At 36.6% G+C, this 23494-nt stretch overlaps 1 protein-coding gene across 1 annotated transcript in view; it reads left to right on the top strand.

Moving 5' to 3' along the window:
* The window catches only part of FAM13A (family with sequence similarity 13 member A), a 300626-nt gene that overhangs the window by 111919 nt on the left and 165213 nt on the right, over positions 1-23494 (top strand). Inside the window, exon 6 of the mRNA XM_036255845.1 lies at positions 13421-13504. Within this exon, the coding sequence (XP_036111738.1) occupies positions 13421-13504 (84 nt within the window). The remainder of the gene's footprint in view (positions 1-13420; positions 13505-23494) is intronic.

The following is a 23494-nucleotide window of genomic DNA, read 5'->3' as shown; positions in this document are numbered from 1 at the left end:
TCTCACATTGGTGTTTCTCTCTCTCTTCCTCTCTTTCCTCTCTCCCTCTCCCCCCTGCCTTTCTTCCTCCTTTCCTCCCTTCCTATCTCTCTAAAAAATCAATAAAAACATATCCTCAGGTGAGGATTAAACAAATGAAATAAAATAAGAATATAGCCCTGGCTGGTTCAGCTCATCAGTTAGAGCATCGGCCCACAAATCAAAGAGTCGTAGGTTCAATTCCGGTCAAGGGCACATACCTTGGTTGCAGTTTGGTCCCTGGTCTTGGTCAGGGTCATGCAGGAGACAACAAATCAATGTCTCTTTCTCCCATTGATATTTCTGTCTCTTCTCCTCTCACTCCCTCGCTCCTACTGTATCTGAAGATAAATGGAAAAATATTCTCTGGTGAGGATTTAAAAATATATATATATATATATATCTTGGTCGGTGTGGCTCAGTGGTTGATCATTAACCCATGCACCAAGAGGTCGCCAGTTTAATTCCCAGTCAGGGCACATGCCCAGGTTGTGGGCCCGATCCCCAGTGGGGGATATGCAGGAGGTGGCCAATCAATGTTCTCTCTCATTGATGTTTTTTATCTCTCCCTCTCCCTTCCTCTCTCTCTAAAATCAATAAACAAAAAAATATTTTGCACATGTTGACTCAGCATTTTAGTTCACATTTTGCTGAATTTAGCAACTAGTATTCATATTTGGTTGTCTATAGTTGTGGCCATTGTTTCACTTAAGGTGAGTCTCTTTTCTCTTTTTATTTTTTTAAATTTTTATGAAGGAGCATAAGTAAAAGCACCTTTATTTTGCAAAACTGGAATTTCAAGCTGTATTTCTAAATAACTGAGTGAAGAGAAGCACATCTTTCAAGCAGATATCTAAAAGCCATAGTTTAATTTCTGTAACTTCGGAATCTGGAGCTTCTGTTCACGAGAGGATCTAAATCTAGATGTCAGTGAAGTATTTCTCTCATATCTACTCAAGAATTAACTTAATCACTCAGATATTTACATAAACAAAATTTAGTGGCTTAAATGTGGTTGAAATAATGGGCTGTGTAATTTAAGCACAATTTCTTAAATCCACATAATTATTGGTTGCCTCCTATTTGCAGAGCTTCGTTTTAGGTACAGGGAATATATTAGTGAGCAACAGACAAAAGTCTCTGTCCTTATGAAGCTTATAGTCTAATGAGGATACAATAAACAACAGGTAGTAAACAAATAATTAAGAAAATATGTAATATGTAAGATGGTGAAATGTTCTATGGTAAAAAAGTAAAGAAGTGGAGAATTACTGTATAAGGTGCTAGTGGAACAGCATTTGCCCATTTAAATAGGATGATCAGAATGCTTCCCTGGCAAGGGGACATTTGAGCAGAGACTTGAAGGAGACGAAGGAACAAGCCATGAAGACCCTTGAGGGAAGAGCATTCCAGGCAGAGAGAACAGAACAAAGGCCTTGAGGCAGGAGTATAACAAGGTCTGTTTGATGAGCAGAGTTGAAAGCCAGTGTGATTGAATTACAGCGATCAAGGGGGAAAGTTGAAAGAGATGAGGTTTGCCCAGCCACTGTGGCTCAGTGGATTGAGTGTTGTCCCATGGACTGAGAGGTCTCGGTTTGATTCCCATTCAAGGCGATAGGAAGTACTAGAGACCCCAGGTAGGTTCGAGCACATTTGAAATGGGACTGGATGAGCAAGAGAGCTGAAAGAGTAGGGGCTATGAACAGAGCAGGATGTTCACATGGGGAATTTGTGGTGTGGAGCAGTCTGGAGCGATGATGAGATTTAGGCTGTGTTTATGAGAATGAGGGGTTGGAGAAGAAGAGAAAATCATTGGAAAGGAGATCGTTAAGGGATGACAAATAAAGATATTGATATTTTTTCACATTGACCCTAAATTTACACAAGAGGATGGCAGATACTGAGGTGGACAGAAAGGTATGGTCTGCCTAGTATATACATATTATTCATACACTTTGAGTATAAGTTAGTTATAGTAACTGTATTTAATAGGGTTAATATAGAACTTCAGATAGCACACACAAAAAAATAATATGGTGAAAATGTTTTTATCTAGAAAGATCTGGATGAGTATCACCCTGTTCCAAATCAGCATCTTGTGAGACTGTCTTTATTAGATAGTGTTGCTATTATTGCTCATCATGCCTTTGGGAATTTCTTTTAAAGTTGTCTTCAGAACATATCTCATTCATATCTCATATTTTTTCTGTGTATCATTAGACTGGGAAATCTTTATATTTTAATACTTTATTTGATTATGGGAAGTAATCAGTAGTCATTTTGAGCCACAGAAGATCACTAAGTTGGGGAGTAGTGGTTAAATATTAACTTTGGGGTTTTTAATTGAAATCTGTCTATAAAATAATAATGTTCAGTGTCCTGTGTGACTCATAAGCGAACTCTTGAAACAGTTATTTTTAAATGTTCTGAGCAAAAGCAAAATATTAGAATAGACTTCCCTAGTGATTAGTTTGAAGGACATATTCACTTATCAACACATGGCAAGTTTGATTACAAAGTTCAGCCTTATTCCTGTAGAGTAAAAGTCATTTACCACATAAACTGATATGTCATATAAACTTTTTAAAACACTTCCTGTGTCTTTATCATGCTCAAAATCATTGCATGTGTCCCCACATTTTCATTTAAGGCTATAATCTAAACAAAATAACTTCAAAAAATGTTCACTTTAAAGAAAAATCTAATACCTACTTTGTGTCAAGGTCTGGACTAAGTTCTGGGCTTCTTCAGAAAATAAATAGGATGTGTCCCTGTCTCTAAGGGAACTTATGGTCCACAACACACAGACAGATCAGTGCAGGAACAGAGGGGCAAAGAGAGAAGGGAGCTTGAAGCCCGATATTGTACTGATATTGTATGCAACTACCTCATTTACTTCTCACAGTATCCCTGTGAAGTAGGCGATCTTAATTTCACTTTGCAGTCCAGGAAATATAAGGAGTATACTCTTCAAAGTTAACAGCAGTAAATGACAGAGCTGGGATTTGAACTCAAAGTACTCATTAGACCAGGTATAGAAATAATCGAAGTCTTAGCTTTAAATTGGAACGTCAGTGCCATGAACAGTTCACACAGTGATCCAGTACCTAATTTTGCAATTTAGTGTCAGGGAAGTACTTGAGTTGTGTTCTTCTGACTCTGGTCCTATAGGCTCTCACTACCCCCAGGCCCTTCTATAGCCCCTCAAGAATATTCCAAACTGGGTAGCAGTGGGGTCATAATAGGAATAAAAAATGTTTGGGTTTTTGTGTCGTTTGATTCTTGGTGGTTTTGCTGTGTTGTCTCTTTGTGTTAGTTAATTTGCATGGTGAGAATGACTGGCTTGTGCCCACTGAAATCTACTTTTGTTATAATTTTGAAAACCTAGAAACTCAGAGGTAGCACTAAAATTAACATTTATTTCCTCACTTCTTCATATCAGACCTTTCTTTGGATAGTGAGGTATGCCTTTTAGATTAGTTCTGAGTTTGAAGGTTAAAAAATAGCAAATGATATTTAAGAAAAAGATAAAATAGCATGATAAAATGTTATTTGCTTGCATGATCCACATGGGCACTTTCTAGTAGTAGAAACTGATTAGATTACCAGTAAGTAGTAAAAGTAGTATTAAAGGTTATTGCCTTAGGGTGGTGAACACACAATACAATATACAGATGATGTATTGTAAAACTATATACCTGAAACTTGCATAATTTTATTAACCAACGTCACCCCAATAAATTCAGTAAAAATAAAGAAATAAATAAAGCTTATTGATTAGCTTGGGGTACTTTTATGGCTCCAGTTTTTAGATTATAACCACATATTTACAATTCAGATTACTGTTAATTTCATCTCCCCAGATGTTTTGTTTTATAGAACATATACAGATAAACACCAGAAAGTCATGTCTGCTCAGGAATCGTTGGAATAGATTAGATATATCTGCCAGGCGTTAAATTCCTTCTTTCCTATTATAAGGAATACTTAACAGAAGGACTCAGTGGCTTTTGTTATGAAAACATCATTATGCTATGTAACCTTTAAAATATTCACAGTGAGGTGGCAGTACTTCGAGACTGACACCTCAGAACTTGCCTGCTTTAAATCATTAGCGCATGTATTTGGCAAATAGAGGCACTGAGTAAATAACCAAATATGTGTGGATTTTCAAAGATCACTGGTAGTTGCTTTAGAACTGAGTTTCTGCTATTTTCTTGGCCTCCTAAGAATTAAAGTTACACTTCTGTGGACCAGGATGTGCTTAGAAAGGAATATCCCTCCCGGGGTAGCTCTTAACCGATAACTGAGGAATACAGGATATAAATTCTCAGCTTTTATTCCTTGGTTGAAATAATGCTGGAGTGTGTACTTTAAAGTGTCTTCCAGAACTTTACCCCAAGTGGAAGCTTCAGAACCCCTGTAATAGTTCTAGTAACTTAATAATGACACCCCTGACTGTCCACCTTCTCCCGCTGTTACTACCCTGTTCCCCTGATGATCACCCAAATAAATGACTCGCCCTCCATCCTTGTTTTAGGGTCGACTTCTGGTTGAGTGGGTAAGGGTCCAACTAAGACATCTCAAATTCTACTCCCTCTATGAAGCCCTCTCTCATCCTCCAGGTACAGTTGATCTCTGCCTCCTCTGTTGTAATGGGGTGCTTTCTTTCTCCTTTTAGAACATGCTTCACGTTCTGCCTTGGGTGTGTTTCTTTTTCCCCTCTTGCGTTGCATTGTAAGTGCTTCAAGGATAAGAACAATATCTCGTATTTACGTAAACAATGGCTTTTCTCTAAAAGTTGTGGAGTAACATACGTTCTTGCACATTCCAAAGCATTTATTCTAGTTCCTTATATTTACTCAGAAATGTTCATTGAATTACACCAGGTATGTCTAAATAAAAGATAATTCAAACTTATTTCAGGAAAGTCATAGCAACTATTCTGGATATTAGTAATGGTTCAGATGTCTAGAGTATACAATAAAAGTTTGCTTAACAGCCCAGCCAGTGTGGCTAGTGGTTGAACATTGACCCATGCACCAAGAGGTTGCCAGTTCAATTCCTGGTCAGGGCACATGCCCAGGTTGAAGGCCAAATCCCCAGTGGGGAGCATGCAGGAGGCTGCCAATCAATGTTCTCTCATCGATGTTTCTCTCTCTCCCTCTCCCTTCCTCTCTCTCTAAAATCAATAAAGGAAAAAACAATTTTTTTAAGTTTTCTTAACATAATTCCACCTAACTAATATGCCAATCAATCAAGTCTCTGCATTTGCATTTAAAGCATACTGACTGCTATCCATGGCAACTGTGAATGCTTGTGGTCAATAGGCTATTCTATTACATACTCATTCGTTATCAGTTTTACTGTATGCTAACCAAGTCAATTGTGTTTGTTTCCAAAACTATTTATATCATTTTTAATGGTGCCTATATAATCTAATTAAATGCAACATAAATACAAAATTATAGCTATTTCTAGGAAAAGTTTTTAAACTAATTAAAAGAAGCTTCTGCAACAGTCTCCGAAATCTTAATGGCTTAATACAATCAAACTTTATTTCTCACTTACCTCACAGTCTAATGGATTGAACAGTCCTATTCCATTTTGCCCCAACCATCCTCCAAGTTTGTCTCAGCAGGAAAAAAAGGGGAGTGGGAATAAATGTGGACTATTTTGATAACTATATCTGCAAGTGGCTTATGACACTTCTGCTCACATTCCAGTGAGTAGATTCAATCATATGGCGCCCAACTGTGAGGGAGGCTGGAAATGTGGTCTTCCTGGTGCCTGGAGAGAGGACACAGAAGACGGTAGGATATGGTGTAGTGTACAGAAGCATCGTCTCTGTTACCAAAGCCATGTTGCATGTATTGGAAAGACTCAGTAAAGGTTGACGTCTTCATGTTTTCACTCCACATAATTGACATATTATGATTGTGGTTTATACAAAGAAGAAATTTTTTTGTATAAAAAATTCCAAACTTAATGACCATTTCCAAACAAAGGTCCACATCAAGACTAGAAAATAAATGAATATTTGAGGATTTTACTGTAAAAACAATTTTGACTAGGTGTCATTTATATGTATATTTTTTTTAATGATTTCCTGTTTTAGTTTACTTTTTGGATCACCTAACCTGCAACATTTCATGATCTAATTAACTAAGACGGACTCTTCTAGAAAGGCGTTATTTTGCAGAGTTAAGAGCAGGCCTCTGAGGATAGACTGCCTGGTTTCAGATTGCAGCCCAGCCACTTACTGGGTGTGTGACCTTAGACAAGCTACTTGGACTTTCTGTACCTCAGTTTTTATATATGAGAAATGTATATAGTAAAAGTACATATTTTATAGGGTTATTAGGAGGATCAAATGGATAAATGTATAATAATCACTTAGAAAAATGCCACACATATAGTAAGTGCTATATAAGTGGTATCCAGTATTATTTTATTATCAATATCATCATTATTGTAAGATTTAATTCTATAGCTTTCTACTGAGTGACCACCCTGTAAGTGACACTAGAATAAATATTTGTGTAACTTAAAGTACTTTGGTTGAAAACAAAGTACCAGAAAGAAAAGAAAAAGTAAAGGAATTTTGGGGAAGTAAATGGGGTAGTTCACAGACTATAAAGCAAAGCTGAACACATCAGCAAGATGGCAGGCGAGGAGGCCTGACCCTTGTCCCGCCTGACGCCCCCCCCATACACACACACACACAAATTGGTAGCTATTAATGAATAAAAATAGCTCTGGGAAAGCGCCAGAGTACATTTAAAAAGCTCCAGCAACCCAATAGAGCACAAAAGCCAAGGAAGGCCCCATTGATAAGTGTAGGAAGCATTGTACTTGTATCACCCCATTCCACAGGCCAGCACAGCTTGGTACCAAAAGGGATCCCCTTGGCTGTGACTTCCCCCTGTTGTGGTAAAGGAGAGCAAAAGGCCCCTAGCAGCCCTCACTGCCACTGTGGACACCCACAGCCTTCACCACTGAAGACCCCTGTAGTCTTTGCTGATCCTTACAACTGAGTGCAAACACTAATGCAAAGCAAGTGGCATCACCAAAAAAACACAATACATTTTTAGTGATTGACTCTCAAAGAAATGGAGATCTATGAATTGCCTGACAAATAACTCAAAATAATTTTTTAACAAAGCTCAGCCAGCTACAATATAACACAGACAATTCAACAGAATCGGGAAAACAATACATGGACAAAATGGGAAATTTAACAGAGATAGGAATTATAACAACCACACACATTCTGAAGCAAAAGAATACAATAAGGGAAATGGAAAAATGCAATCGAGAGTATTTTTGGTGTCACATGAGGTTAGAGAAGTAGGCAGGAGCTGGATCGTGCAGGGCTGTGTAAGTTATGCTAAAGAATTTGGATTTCATTCCATTAATTGATAGAGGAGTGATGTCATTATTTGCCTTATGCAAAGCTTGTAGAAGTCAGGATGAGGGAAGTAATTTAGGTGAACAATGTTGGTTATTACTTGGGTGGCCAGTAATAATGAATGAATGAATGAATGAATGAATGAATGAATGAATGAATCCCAGTTTTTTCTGGAGAGTGCTGACTAGATTTGCTGGTGGGTTTGATGATGGGAGGACTCAAGTAGACACCTAAGACATTGACTTGAGCAACTGAGTGCCCTCTGCTATTCTGAGGATGAAACTCAAGGACTGACAGAATTTTCACTGGTGAATCGAAAGCTCGGGTTTGGACATACTAAATGTAGGTGCTTATTAGACAGCCAAGTGGAGTTGACAAGTAGTCAGTTAGATATAAGAAGCTTAGAAGAAATGTCAAAAATAGTGATACAAATTTGGGAGTCATTAGCATACTGATTGTTTTTAAAAGCCATGAAAGTGCAATGAGGTCATTGTATAATTTGGGAAAAGACTTCTCTGTATCAACCCATGAGTCACTCCAACTTTGTTGCATTCATTTATTCAACACATTTACTGAGCTCCTACTACCAGGCACTTTTCTATGGCGTTGTAATTATAGTAGTAAACAAAGGAGACAAATTGTTTGCCCTCGTAGAACTTCTTTTTAGTAGAGAATGCTGAAAATTTACCAGTAACCGATAGATATGTAACTTTATTGTATGAAGGATAAGTAGCGACCAAGGACACTATGTGGAGTGTCCCTACCAGCGGTGTTGTGGCAGCTAATATAAGAAAGAGTAGTTCAAGAATAAGGAGTCACCTGGGCCAGATGTTGCTGAGAAGCCAAATTAGGTAGTTACTAAGCTGTGACTGTTTTCAGCACTTTCTGTGGGTAGTGACCAAAACAGATTTGGGGGCATTGAAGATGAAGACGTGCAGATAGTGAGTGGAGACAGCTGTTTTGAAGGAGTTTGCTCTACAGGAAAGCAAAAAGTGGGACCATAGCTAGTAGGAGAAGTGAAATTAAGGAAGTACTGTTTAAGAACAAACAAAAAAAGAAATAATTACAGAGCATGCTTATGGTTAATGGGAATGAGGTAGAGGAGAGGAAGTGGGAGGGGATAATTGAAGGGTGAAGTTCTTGAGCAGGTAATAGGAGATAGATCCAGGATGAACAGGGAGGGAGTGGCTGCCTGATAGCATCAGAGTCTTTTCTTTCACTGTAACTAGGGGGAAGGCAGAAAGGATCAAGTGGTTACAACAAGGTTTGTAAATTTGATGGTGGAACAATGAGTTGACTCTGCTCGAATGCTCCTGTTTTTCCAGTGACATGAAATGAGAATGGAAGGAAAAGGGGTTTGAAAAGAGAGAAAATATGAAATATCATTTTGAAGAGTGGAAAGTTACTAAAGAACTATAGCAGGTTTACTGTGCATTATAGAGGGTGCATTCAAGATTTATGATAAATATAACATGAATCATTTAGCCAATTCTATAATATTTTTTAGCCACTTTCAGTTGCTCCATTCCCAGCACAGAGAAGGCATATATAGCTGGAGTCAAGGTATACTTTTTTTAGATGAATGCGATGGTGGAGGAAGGAAATTAAGGACATTAGCAAAGAAATGAAGGATCATGAAATGTTAAGCTGATTAAGGAGGGAAATAAAAACAGGAGGAATGCAGAGGGGATTGGGAAAGGTTAGGAAAGGATGTCATTCATTCATTTGGTTTACTCATCCATACAACAATTGAACTCTTGCTCTGTGCCATTGTTCTGGGCCCTGAGGATATATTCATGAGCAAGACTGACCAGGTCCTCTCAGAGAGGGGTGAGATGAACAATACAGTATTATGACCATTAAGTATTAAAGCTAGATTGTGCAGAGGGCTATGAAAACATATATAAAAGGTAGGGAGGCGGAGAGCATCAGATGGGAGAAGAGGACAGTGGTGATATAGATAAGTTGTCCCAAGCGGGAATCCTCTCTAGTGAAACTGAACAGAAACCTGGATGAAGTGGGGGGACACACCTGTGAAGGGCTGTGGAAGTAGTGCCCTAAGCTGAGGGAACAGTGAGTGCTTTTCTATTCTTGATGTCATTAATGGTTAATCAGTAATGATGAACAAAGTATTTTTCCTTCCCTATAATATTTTTAAATTGGGTTTTCATGATGCTGAAGTGACACAGCTGGTTTAAGCTATTGGTTGTTGCACAAAAGTAATTAGAGTGAGCAGTCAGTTCAAAGTCTCATTTAAGCAGACCACATGTTTAAATGTGAATATACCCTATATAATATATTCATGTCTAATTTGTCTACCATTCCATTCTCCAATGACCAGCATTGAACACCACACACAATAGGGCTCAGTTAGTATTTAAGTCCATTTTCTTGTCCATAAATAGTGTAATACTTACAAACACAAAACACTGCTCCTTCAAATCTTTTCAAAGAAGTTCTTCTAAGGGAAGAGTTTGAATGTAAACCCAAAGTCTCTTTTCTTTGCCTTGGGAGTATGAGGACTTGCTTTGAATGGCTTTTTAAAAATTAGGGTGTAATTCACACATCATATAATTCACTTGTTTAAGGTGTACAGTTTATTGGTTCTTAGTATGTTCACAAAGTTGTGCAACCATTATTATTACCTAATTCCAGAACATTTTTGTCACCCCAGAAACAAACCCCATACAGACTGGGGCCATCAAGTATAAGTGGCTCTTTAAAGCCACAACCTTATAAAAGTTTTATCTTAAAAATATTTCTCACTTAACTCCATAATAATATCTGGTTTAAAAGAATACGTTGTTATGACCAGTTACTTATTAAGCTGCCGGTTGAATTACGTTTCTCCAGAAGTCCGAGGAGCAGTGGCTCTGCAGGAGATGTGCCCCTGCCTGCGGCTCTGGCCGCCCAGGGCACTGCCCGTTGCGTGGCTGCGGGCTGGCGTCCCAGCAGCATCTGGTGCGGCTTCGGGAATGCATCTCGGAACAGGTGGCAGGTCACTTTTTTGTCAGTACATGTGCTTCTTCCCGGAAGTATCATACAATCTTGAAACTCAAGGACTAGACAGGATTTTTGGAGCTCATTTGCTCAATCCCATCCCTTTGTTTTATAGATCTTAGAACTGAGGGGAGAGGCCCAAGAGGTTAAAATGCTTGCCAGATTCCCCACAGCTGGTCAGTTAGAGAACTTGGATGAGAAGCCAGATCTCTTCTGACTCTTTGTTTAGTCCTCTGACTACTAAGCTTTACTTTGTCTCTGTTGTCTGACTTTAAAGTCATAAAACATAAATAGATTCATGTAGGTGGCATTTTCAGATAAAAGTTTACAGAAAATTCTTTCAGAGTGTTACAGGGAACAGCTGACCATCTGCCGTATACTTATTAATTCACAGGGACAAGGAGGGCAAATTGGAGTATTAAAGAAATGCTGTCACTTTTAGTTTGTGCCTAAGGAAAAAAGAATTAGGTGTTTGTAAACACTCAGAGAGTCATAAACAAAGGTCAGCTGTTCTTATTCATTTTCCTTAAGAGTCAGCCTTTTTTCCTTCTCATTACATTCTAACTTTTATATACCAATAGTTTAAAAAGGGGGTAGAGGATTAAGTGTAATTATATTCAAGTGTAGTCAAATTACGCAATGGATCATGCAGTTAATCACTTTGATCTTCTAAATGTCATGCTGGATATAGTTTATCCCTCTCACAGTGAGTCAGAAGTGGGAATGGGTTCATTCACTATTTCCAGTAAGTGGCTTTCCACCAACAGGTGTTGTGACTGGTGGGAAAGGGTAGGACTGGAATGCACACTTATTTGGAGATCTCAGAAGTGTACCCTCGGGTCGTTCCATCGGGCTGTACGTGAGGCCACAGGCAGCTGAGAGTGTTGGCAGCACCACAGCTATCCTCCAGCGGAAGAGGCTCTTGAATCCCCTCTGAGTCTGGGAACATTGTTCCCTGGCACAGAGCCGAGAACAGGTGCTGTGTACAGCTCTGTGGTCCAAGCATGGGTCTCAGCTCCACCACTGTCTGCATGAACTTGGGCACATCATCTCAGGATCCAAGTCCCTCATGTGTAAACTTGGGAAGCGGTGGGGGAGGATGGACCAAATTTTGATCTTTAACAGTTGTTTTGGCTTTAAAATGCTATAGCTCTACAACCTATTGACTTCGCATGTCAAGTGTATTGGATGAGGAGTCATATATAAAGATAAGAGCTCAGACCTTAAAGTTATATAGAACCATTTTGGTGATATTTGGCAAGTTGCTTGATTTCTGTAAGCTTTCATTGTGTTATACTTCAAAGGGCAATGGTGATAATAGTACACAACTCAAAGGACTATTGGGGGAAATGACACTATGAATTCAGAGTCTTCAGAACAGTGCCTTGTATATCCTATGAGTCAGTAAATATTTGTTAGTAATGAGTAATATTTTTATTTTCTTCAGGAACATTTTATCTTAATATGCTGTTCCCTTTAGAAATAAATGAATATAATTCCAGCAAATTTTAGTAATATTAACTCTAAAATAAACTGAGGACAAAAACCCATAATTTAGATGGCTGAATTGTAGGTGTGATGGGGGAAGATATGGGAGGCAGAGATGAAGGTTATGAAGCAAGTGAAAGAAATCTGAGTTATTTTCTCTTTCATTTTATTGTTGTATGTAATCTTCCTCTTATGTATTTTTGTTCTCTCAACTTGGAGATTGAATCATCCATGGAAAATGTATCCAAGGTAATAGCTATTCAATAGGGTCCTATATTATTATTATTTTTATTTATTTTTGTTACAGATGTTTCTCCTTTTCCCCCCCAGATACCCTCCTCCCTATCCCACCCCTGCCCCCAGCCAAGCATTGTTGTCTATGCCCATTGCATATAAGTTCTCACTTATTTTTGGAATATAGTGAACAACAACAACAAAAAGCTGATGAACAAAATAGACCCAGAGACATAGAAAGGAGTACGGTTCAGACTGACAAACTCCAGAGGTGAAGGGGTGCGGGGAGGGATGAGAGAAACCAAAGAACTTATATTATTTTTTAAGACAACAACATTATTGTTGTTTTATTGTCATGTAGAAATGAGTAGTAAATCTATCCAACTCCATGTAAGTGGCTTCCTTGTAATTTCTGCTATTATTTTTGTAAATACTATTTTGGTGTGAACCAAGGACTTAGAAAGAAGTGTCATAATCTTGGAAACAAATACTCAGACATTTTTTCTTAATTAGGATATTGGTATGAAACTATCATTATTCGCCCTGGCCGGTTTGGCTCAGCGGTTAGAGCGTCGGCCTGCGGTCCAGAGAGACCCGGGTTCGGTTCCCGGAAGGGCACGTACCTCGGTTGCAGTTTGTCCCCGGCCCTGATCGGTCGTGCAGGTGGCAGCCACTCGATGTGTCCCTTTCACATCGATGTTTCTCTCTCTCTCTCTCTGTTCCTCTCTCTCCCTCCCACTCTACCTGGACAAAAAATGGAAAAGTTTCCTCTGGTGAGGATTAAAAAAAATAAATAAATAAATGAAACTATCATTATTCAATAGCAGTTTGCTGAACTATCTAAAGGAATGTGCTTAAGATAAAATATTTACAGAAACAGAACCAATTTGAGAAATACTGTAGAAAAAGTTGGCAACTCTAAGTTTGGTGATTGATATATCTTGGAGAATTAACTATCCAGTGTTCCAAAAAAGAGGTAAGGTGTCGGTGTAAGCGACATGATAGTATGGATGAGTTGTTAATGCGCATCTCTGGACATGTATGTCCTGTGTGCTCCTCACGGTGTTACCTTACTTCACTGTGGAACGTGACAAATAGGAAAGGAAACATTTTTGACTCGTCACTACAATCTCCTTAGCTTCTGGTGTCAACAACTGAATCCAGAATGCCTTCTTATTTCCCTGAAAAAGTTACTTTTTACTACATTGTAATTTCTGGCTAGGGTAATGTTCTTCAGTCTCTAATGTTTCTTTTATGTTTCTTTTATAGGAAGCCAGTTGTAAGAACTCCTTACCCATCCTTCTAACAAAAGACATAGAAAGAGATATGCAAAAACCATCTCCAAAAGCCAAGGTAAGCCACGTCCCATCATTAGGCTTCCATGTGAGACATGTAGCAGACGCTGCACGTTCTCGTGCTTCTGTGGTCTATGGCTTATACTCCCTCAGCGTGTTTTTTTTTCTTCCTTTTTTGGACCTGGTGGTATAAAAACACTTTTTATTTAGTTCCTTTAATCCAAGGTTATAGTCACCCAAAAATTCTCTGGACGCTCCTATTATTTCACAAAGTGATATTCTTAGCAGTGGTGTTACGCCTGCCCAGTCAGTATTGTTTCCAGCCTCCAGCAGAGGAAATAGTCGAGTGAAGTAAACCAGTCCTAGGTTACTTCAATAGTAAAATGAAATGTCCAACTATAATTTATCTTTTTCAAAATAGAAATCATTTCATTGATTTTTTTGTAATTATAAAATATAATTTTTACTTAAAATGTATAATTTATTAAATAATTTACTATAATTACTGACAGCTGTCAGAGGGGCTAAGGGGACCGGATGAAAGGTGAAAGGATTAGCCAAAAACCATATACACATAACACACAGACACAGACAACAGTGTGGTGATAGCCAGAGGGAAGGGGGTCAGAGGAGAGGTAAAGGCGGGCAAAGTAGGGAGAGGGGGACATCTGTAATAGTGTCAAGAATAAACATAAACTTTAAAAAAAAATTCAAATCATGTATTTTCCAAGTAATAAAAATACGATCAGAGGAAGTATTTCAGTCCATTTTAAGAAAACATAACTATCATACATATGACAGAATAATGGCTCTAAGGTGTAAAAATTTTTTCCTTATTAAGAAAAATCCAAAATGCACATAACTGTTTTTCAAATGAAAAGAAAATCTTTTTTAATACGTAATATATTATGAGAATCTGATCATTTGTCCAGTCAGAGAAGTGATCGCATCTATTTTAAAGCCCTTTCCTAATCTTTAATCTCTTTGGAGTAGAACTTCTCCTATTTACTCGGTATATGTAATATTCCTAACCAGCCACTGGGACATTTATAGAGCTACTTTATTTTTTTTCTAGTTCTAAGATAAATGTTCTCCAATCGTTCTTGAGCTCACTATAAGCAAAATTTAAAAGAATTCTTGTCCCTGATTTTAATCACCAGTTACTATAAGAATAATTGTGGCTATAATTGTAAAAGCAAATCAAGCGAAGTACTGAGTTATTATTTAGTGTCTTCATTATGGTAAGAGTCTACAGTTTATTTTAAAAATAAATACAAACATCTTTATGAAACTATTCCACTTTGAGTTTTCCTGGAAAACTGTTTAAACTATCATGCTTTTCTTTCAGTTTCAAACTGTTTTTTGTATCTTTTTCAATGGAATATTTGTATGTGAAAACTTACATATTTTTAATTCACATGTATAGTAGAAATTTCTGCTGTGTAATTATTAAAATTCAGTGTCAAAAATGTACTCATATAAATGCATTGAAAAAATGTGGGATTTGAGGAAAATTGTTAGGTAACATTTGCTTCTTAGCTCCATTTATATTGTTATAACTACTTTTCGGTGAAGAAATCCTGGATGAATCACTTTTTAAATAAAAGACACTCTTGAAACCTATCATAAAAATTGTTTGAAGGGATTTATTACCCTTATGACATTAATGCCATTTGGAATATTTCAGGCATATACAAAATCAGTGCTTAGTGTGCAATTATTATCCTCTGTCAGTCTTGCTGTATGGTTCATGACCAAACTAATCCAATAGAGAAGTTACTTCATTGGTTGAGCCTTGGTTTGTAACTTGAGCTTCTTTGTGGCCTTACATGGGCAAGTGTAAGTTTACATGAGCAAACGAGGTTCTACTTAGTTCAGAGGTGATTAAACTTTTGTAATTTCAAGTCCCAGAAATGAAGCAAACACAGAGCATGTGAACTACAAGAGATCATAAGGCATAACTCTTTCACCAGGATTTTCTCTTAAGATCTTTTTTTCTCCAGTTAACCTTTGAAAGCTAAAGCTGAGACCACCTTTAAAATATGGTTGGTGTGTCCTTTCTAGAGGGACTTGGGGAGCTATGGAAATGATGTGTATCCTTGGTATTAATGTAACTCCATGTGGCCTCCATGGCTGTCTTTCTCAGACATCTCTAGTTGTAGCTGTATTTGCCTTGGCCAGCTAAGTATTTCTGATTCCTACATGGCTAGAAATGTAAAATGGTAATCCGGAGATGGCATACATCCATGGCTCTGGCAATGTCACTCTAATCTAAGTCATTTGTCCCCATGTGTGTTCCCTCTGCCAGCTGTTGTCTCTGCTCTTGAGCAATGGGAAGGATTATATTTTTCTTCCTTAGGTAGGAAAGCCTCTTCTTGATTTGAGCCCAGCTGAATAAAAAGCGATAACTCCATTACTCAGTGCCATGCCACTTCCTGGATGAGCAGTAATCACCAGCCCTGCTAGCTCAGGGACATAGTCACGCAACTGTTTCATGCCTAACACTGTGTAGACTGCATATGCAGAAAATACTTGGAATAGATGATACCGAAGAGAACATCAAGTAGATGTTTAAAGAGGTTTAGGACATAAACACAGTTCCTTGAACCTGGTCCGGTCATGACTACAGGAGAGGAGACAGAAAATCTTTTTCTACCAAACACAGGTGCTGTGTCTCTGATTAAGCTGTACAGCCCATATTCATCATCCTGCAGAGAACCCAGGGACCTGAGGGGAGAGAACTATCTTTCTTCCCTCTTCCCTTGGCATATGCTCTAAACTTCCCACTGCACTTGCTATGCTCTTGACCTCACCAAAAAAATCCAAGGTCAGCACTTGCAATGTACCTGACCTCACCAAAAGAATTCAAGGTCATTGTAAGAAAATGAATATCAGATTAATTCGGTGCTGTGATGAAGGTATAAAGTAAACTATAATCTTATTTACTTTCTGACTTTTATCGGTGGCTAAAAATGTACTGATAAAAAGTAATATGACATACACATAATAGTTTTGGTTAGTCATTGAATTCTCCTAACGCTTTTATAGATGTTTTCGTAGTAAACAGTCATATTAACTATAAAATATGTGATAAAGATAATACATTTGTCAAGTAAGCAGGTATGTAGTAGAAGCAACAGTTAAATTACTTTTCTTTCCAAAGTTTAATGGTTTCCGAGGCCATGAGTCATCATTTATGAAGGATATTTTTTCCAGTAGTAAGATTGGTTATGCCTGTGCCTGTTGGCAAAGTAAACTAGAAACTTGAAATAATGTAGGGTTTTGAGAAAATTTAGTGGCAATATAGCTTAATTTTAATATGTAAATTAGCAGAAAGAATTACTTAGCATTAAATTTCATCAAATTTCTAAGTCATTTAAATATCATTGTTAATGAACATACATACATCTTAGTTGTTTTAATGTGTTCATTATAGTTAGTATTTTACTTTTTCCATAAACATTTTCACTATATGTTTTCATGCATCAACCTAGTTTGCATGCTTTTTTTTTTTAAAAGATTTTTTTTCTTTATTGATTTTAGAGAGAGGGAATAGAGAAGGAAAGAGAGACAGAAACATCGATGAGAGAGAAAATCAATTGGCTGCCTCCTGCATGCCCCCCACTGGGGATCAGGCCCACAACCTGGGCATGTGCCCTGACCGGGAATCGAACCAGCAACCTCTTGGTGCATGGGTCGATGCTCAACCACTGAGCCACACCGGCCAGGCTGCATGCTTACTTTTAATTAAAGTAATAGTAGTAGAAGTAATAGTGATGATCACTAACAATGATCAAGTGTCAGATATTATATGGGCTACTTAGTCTATACTATCTTATGTAATAATGGTCATATTTCATGTATTGTCATCTATTTAGACAGTTTGAATATTTGGGAATGTTTCTAATTGATTATGAGTATAAAAAGCACTACTATATAAATGTTAATAAAGAATAACTTTTAAATATTGAAGAGTATTTTTCTTGGGTATTTATTACCTATTGTAGAATTAATGGATATGAATAGTTTTATGACTAATACACTATCTCTCTAATGTACTGTCTCTCTTCCCTCCAAATAACTCTATTTTGAAATTAATGTTTATCATTTTCTATGTTATTATAGGCTAACTGCATACATATCTATGTTTATAAACAATATATAAATTACAGTTTTGCAGGTTTTTAAATTTTATATAAAAAGTATATAGTGTATCACTTTCTACAACTTTCTTTTTTCTGTTCAATATACTCTATCCATATCCACATTCTGTAGAAATATACCACAGTTTATTCAGCTATGAATGTAGCATGTACACTTGAAAAAAGTATCTTAGAATTTATTATGATGTTCTACAAATATCAAAATGGTTGATTGTTTTAAAAGAGATTATTGTCATGATTGTGTATGTAATTACAGATAGTTCTGTCTCATTTTACCAAATGCTGAGAGAGGGGTGTTAAAATCTTTGACTAGGGGATTCTATTTCTTCCATTAACTCTATCAATTCTTACTTTATCTTTAAATTGTGTTTTAAGGTACATAAACATTTATGATTGTTATATGTTCCTGGGGATTGGGAACGTCCAGTCTGCAGACTGTATAAGGCCCACAAAATCAATACCAGCTAACATCACACGCCTCACCAAATTAGCCTGACCAAGTATAGCAGGCTAATTTTTAAGTTGATAATTTTGTATAGCCCGTGAATGATGTTGTAAATATCCAAATGGCCCTTGGCAGAAAAAAGTTTCCCCACCCCATAAAAATATAGTCACCTTTATCTTTGGTAATACTTTATCTCGAAATCTATTACATCTTTTATTAATAAAGCCACTTCTTCCTTCTTATGCTTACTTGTACATGAATACATCTTTTTCCACTTTTTCCATGATTACTTTCAAGCTCTCTATGTATTTTTATTTAAAGTGCATACATTCTTGACCTCTACCTTTCAGTGATATAGTTACTGATATGGTTAGATTTCAGGTCTAACATTTTATTACGTGTTTTCTGTATGTTTTTTCTGATTTTGTTTATCTGTTGTTTCTTTTACGCCTTCTTTTAGATTATTGAGCTTTTTAAAATTTTTATTTTGTCTTTTGGCTTTTTAGCTAATAGCTCTTTACATTGTTGTTTTAGTTGTTACAATATATATCCTTAACATTTCACAATCTACTCAGTTCATGTTTTTCTACTTGACATAAAATGTAAGAACCATGTGCCCTGGCTGGTTTGGCTCAGCAGTTAGAGCGTCAGCCTGCAGACCAGTGAGTCGCGGATTCTATTCCTGTCAAGGGCATGTACCTCAGTTGCGGTTTGTTCCCGTTCCTCCCTCCCACTTTATCTGAAGATAAATAGAAAAATATCCTTGGGTGAGGATTAAAAAAAAAAACAACTAAGAACCATGCAATCATAGATTCATTTATTCTCCTTTTCTTCTTTATGCTGTCATTGTAATATGTATTTTATCTTAATAACTCCACAACATGATGTTAAAATTCTTGCTTTGAAGGGTCATATGTATTTCAAATAAATCAAGAGAAACACAAGTTTTTATATTTACAGTATAGATAGTTGTTGTTTCTGGCGCACTTGACACCTTCCAGGAGGTGTCCATTTCGGGGATTTCTGTACAACAGAATCTCCTTTAGCCTGTTTCATAGTCGCAGGTCTGCTGGTGATGAGAACTTACTTTTGTTAATTCAAAATAATGTCATTTAGCTTCTTATCTTGAAGCATATTTTTGGCAAGTAAAGAATTCTGTGTTTACAATTGTTTGCTTTGTTTTCAAGCCCCTTAAAACGGGCCTTTCATTGTCTTCTGGTCTTTGGGTGTTTGCTTGCTTGCTTGTTTTTTTTTTCTTTTCCGATAAGTTTGGAATCTTTGTGTCATTGTTCCCTTATGTGTAAAATGTCTCCTCGGTACTTTCAATATTTGACTTTATTGTCGGTTCTCAATGTATTGATGCTCAATGTGCTTAACTGGGTTTGCTTCACTTTCATTCTACTTGAGGTTTATTTACTGAAAATTTTTAACTGCAAATTATGTCTTTCAACAGATTTATGAAGTATTAAACTGTTATTCTTTTAAAGTATTTTTTTCTGTCTCAATCTTTCTTGTTCCTGATAGCTATATGTTAAATCTTTTTTTTTTTTATTTTTTTAATCCTCACCTGAGGATATGTTTATTGATTTTAGAGAGAGGGGAAGTGGAGGGGGGGAGAGAGATGTGAGAAACATCGATCAGATACCTCCTACGTACACCCCAACCTGGGGATCAAACCCATGACCAAGGTACATGCCCTGACTGTCAAATCTGTAACCTTTCAGTATATGGGATGATGCTCCAACCCACTGAGCCACACCGGCCAGGGCAAATCTTTTAATGTTGACTCACAGGAGCTGTTAAATTTTTAAAAATTTTTTCTTTTCTTCTGATTGATTAATATCTAATATTTTGTCTCAAAGTTTAATGACCCTTCTGTCATCTCAAATCTGTTAAAAGCCTACCTTACAAATTTTTCTCTAAGATACTATGTTTTGTTTTGTTTAATTTAGAGAATTTTTATGTAGTTTTATTTTATAGATTCTGTTTCCCAGCTGATATTTTGTATTTATTATGAGCATACTTCCTTTTACTCATCAATCGTAGTTATAATAGCTACTAAAAAAAATATCTATCTGCTGAATCCTAAATCTGGATAATCTGAGATTAACTTCCATTTTCTTTTCTCTGGTATATGAGAAACCTTTTTCTATTTTTTCATATGTCTAATAATTTATTATATCCTTGATATTATGAATATTTTTTAAAGTTGCTTGATTTTCTTAATATTTCTTATATTGGCTAGACAAAATCTCCAAGCTCTGACATAGTTTTTCTAAGCATAAGAAAGCTATCACATGCCTTACAAGGGATAAGTATATTCATAAGTGTCGTTCAGACTTAGACATAGTGCTATTTGTTATGAGTTCAATGTTAATAAATCAACAAATGTATTAAATGTTTTTAAACAAAATCACAAATAAAACGGGTTACAAATTGATCAGTTGACAAAAATATCTTCAGAGGCAATAGAAACCTAACCCTATATTTCCTGCAGGAGCAGTGATTCGGTCTTCACTAACTCTCTGTTCATGGCAACTTTGCACAACATAACTACCACAAATGAAAATCAACTGTATATTTTTTAAAACTGTTTTGTGGTATTTTGTTGACTATGACACATTTTATTTATCCCTTTGTTAGATTCAGGTTATTTTCAACATTTTAATTATAAAATGCGACAAAAACATTTTATGTTAATATATCTTATCAGGATTGGTAGCTAGGAGTATGCTAAGGTGTCTACACATTTTCAGTAAGAGTAGATGATACCATATTGCTCTCTAACATGGTTCTACTAATTGATAGTCCCACCAGTGGTATATGGGCATTTCAGTTGCTCTACAAACTTTTGAACATGGGACATAATTAGCCTTAAATGTTTACCAACATGATAGATGTGAATTAAACTCTCTCTGATTGGAATGTTAAAATATTGTTTCCTGAATTTCCAGTAGGATTGAAAATGTGGGCTTTTTTTGTTTTTTTATTTTTGTATTCTGGATTATTTATAAATATAATCTAAAGGTTAATTATGTAAAAATTGGGTCAAATTAAATAATTGAATACTAAATTTAGGCACAAAGTTGACCCTTTGGTGATCATAAATATAGACACAAAAGAAAAAGCTGAAAGAAATGAATAATGTGAAACATTGGTTAGCATATAATTGTCCTCAGGCCAAATCCAGCCCACAACCTGTTTTTTTTTCGAACACAGCCATGCCATTTCTTTATGTATTGTGTAAGGCTGCTTTTGCGCTACAACCACAGTGTTGAGCAGTTGCAACAGATACCATGAAACCCATAAAGGATAAGATATTTACTATCTGCCTTTTACAGAAAAAGTTTGCCAACTTCTATCATAGAAGCATAATTGATATAGACCAGTGTAAATGCCTGACCCATTATCATTACTAATCACCTTCATTATTTTCTGTTACCATTGCCAGATAATAAATTCAGAATTTATATGATTGAGTTTTTGTTTGTTTGTTTTGGTAATCTGTTGGGTCTATTTTGCAACTATATTATCATTGTAAAACTTACACAATGATTATAGGTATAAATTATTAGCTTCAAGCAGATGAACTTATTGTTTACTTAAGTCACATTCTCCATTGTTTAATATTTTTCTTTTCTTGTAATTGCTCCTAACAGAACAGCACTATTCTTATAATATATATAATTAAGAAATCACACTGGTTTCTCCATTACTTTTTCATCTGATGACTCACTTTTTTTTAGCATCTAGAAATGCTCTGTTGTTGTTCTTTAATTAAATTCATTGAAGTGACATCGGTTAATAAAATTGTATGTGTTTCAAGTGTACACTTCTATAATATATAATCTGTATATTGCATTGTGCCCACCATCCAATGTCAAATCTTCTTCTATCACCATATATTTGACCCCTTTTGCTCTTTACTACTTTTGTACCCCACTCTTCCCTCTGATAATTACCATACTGTTGTTTGTGTCTATGAGTGGTTGTTTTTTTTTTGTCATTTTTTTCATTTGTTGCTTTCAGTTTTATATCCCACATGAGTGAAATCATGTGGTTCTAAACATTTTATGTCTGACTTATTTCACTTAGTGTGATATTCTCAAGATCCAACTATGTTGTCACAACTGGCAGTATTTCACCTTTTCTTATGGCTAAGTAGTATTCCGTTGTACATATGTACTACATCTTCTTCTTCCAGTCATCTAGTGAAGGACACTTCAGTTGTTTCCATGTTTTGGTCATTGTGAATAGTGCCGATAAACGTAAGGATGCATATATCTTTGTGGATATTTTCAAATTCGGGGGGTAGGTACCCAGAAAGGGAGTTGCTGGGTCATATGGTAACTCTATTCTTAATATTTTTTTTTTTTTTTTTTTTTTTTTTTTTATCCTCACCCGAGGATATTTTTCCATTTTTTGTACAGATAGAGTGGGAGGGAGAGAGAGGAAGGGAGAGAGAGAGAGAAACATCGATGTGAAGGGACACATCGAGTGGCTGCCACCCGCACGACCAACCAGGGCCGGGGACAAACTGCAACCGAAGTACATGCCCTTAGCGGGAACCGAACCCGGGTCTCTCCGGACCGCAGGCCGACGCTCTAACCGCTGAGCCAAACTGGCCAGGGCTATTCTTAATATTTTGAGGAGCCTCTATACTATTATTCAAATGGGCTATACCAGTTCACATTCCCACCAGCAATGAATGAGGTTTCCTTTTTCTCCACAACCTATCCAAAACTTATTACTTGTCTTGTTTATAATAGCCATTCTGACAGGTGTGAAGTGGTATCTCAATATAGTTTTGATTTGTAGTCCCCTAATAGCTAGTAAGTAGAGAATCTTGGAAGAATCAACGTAGTTAAAATGTCCATATTACCCAAAGCAATATACAGATTTAATGCAATCCCCATCAAAATTCCAATGACATTTTTTAAAGAAATAGAACCAAAACATCGTTGGATTTGTATGGAACCACAAAAGACCTCAACAAAACAAAACAAAACAAACAAACCAAAGCAAGCCTGAGAAAAAAGAATGGATGAAGTTGGAGTTATCAAACTTCCTGACTTCAAATTATACTACAAGTGACCATAATCAACACAGTATGGCATGGGCAGAAAAACAGACACTTGGACCAATGGAATAAAATTGAGAGCCCAGAAATAAACCAACATGTATATGGGCAAATAATTTTTTTTTTCTTTATTGATTGTAGATAGGAAGAAAGAGGGAGAGAGAGATAGAAACATTGATGAGAGAGAACACCAGCCACCTCCTGCATACCCCCCACTGGGGATCGAGCCCACAACCTGGGCATGTGCCCTGACCGGGAATGGAACTGGTGACCTCTTGGTGCACGGGTTGATGCTCAACCACTGAGCCACACCAGCCAGAGTGGGCAAATAATTTTTGATAAAGGAGCCAAAACCATACA

The sequence above is a fragment of the Molossus molossus genome, unplaced genomic scaffold (assembly GCF_014108415.1).
Source record: "Molossus molossus isolate mMolMol1 unplaced genomic scaffold, mMolMol1.p scaffold_m16_p_1, whole genome shotgun sequence".
Lineage (NCBI taxonomy): Eukaryota > Metazoa > Chordata > Mammalia > Chiroptera > Molossidae > Molossus > Molossus molossus.
Note: the sequence above shows the minus strand (reverse complement) of the source record. Positions and strands in the feature narration are given on the sequence as shown.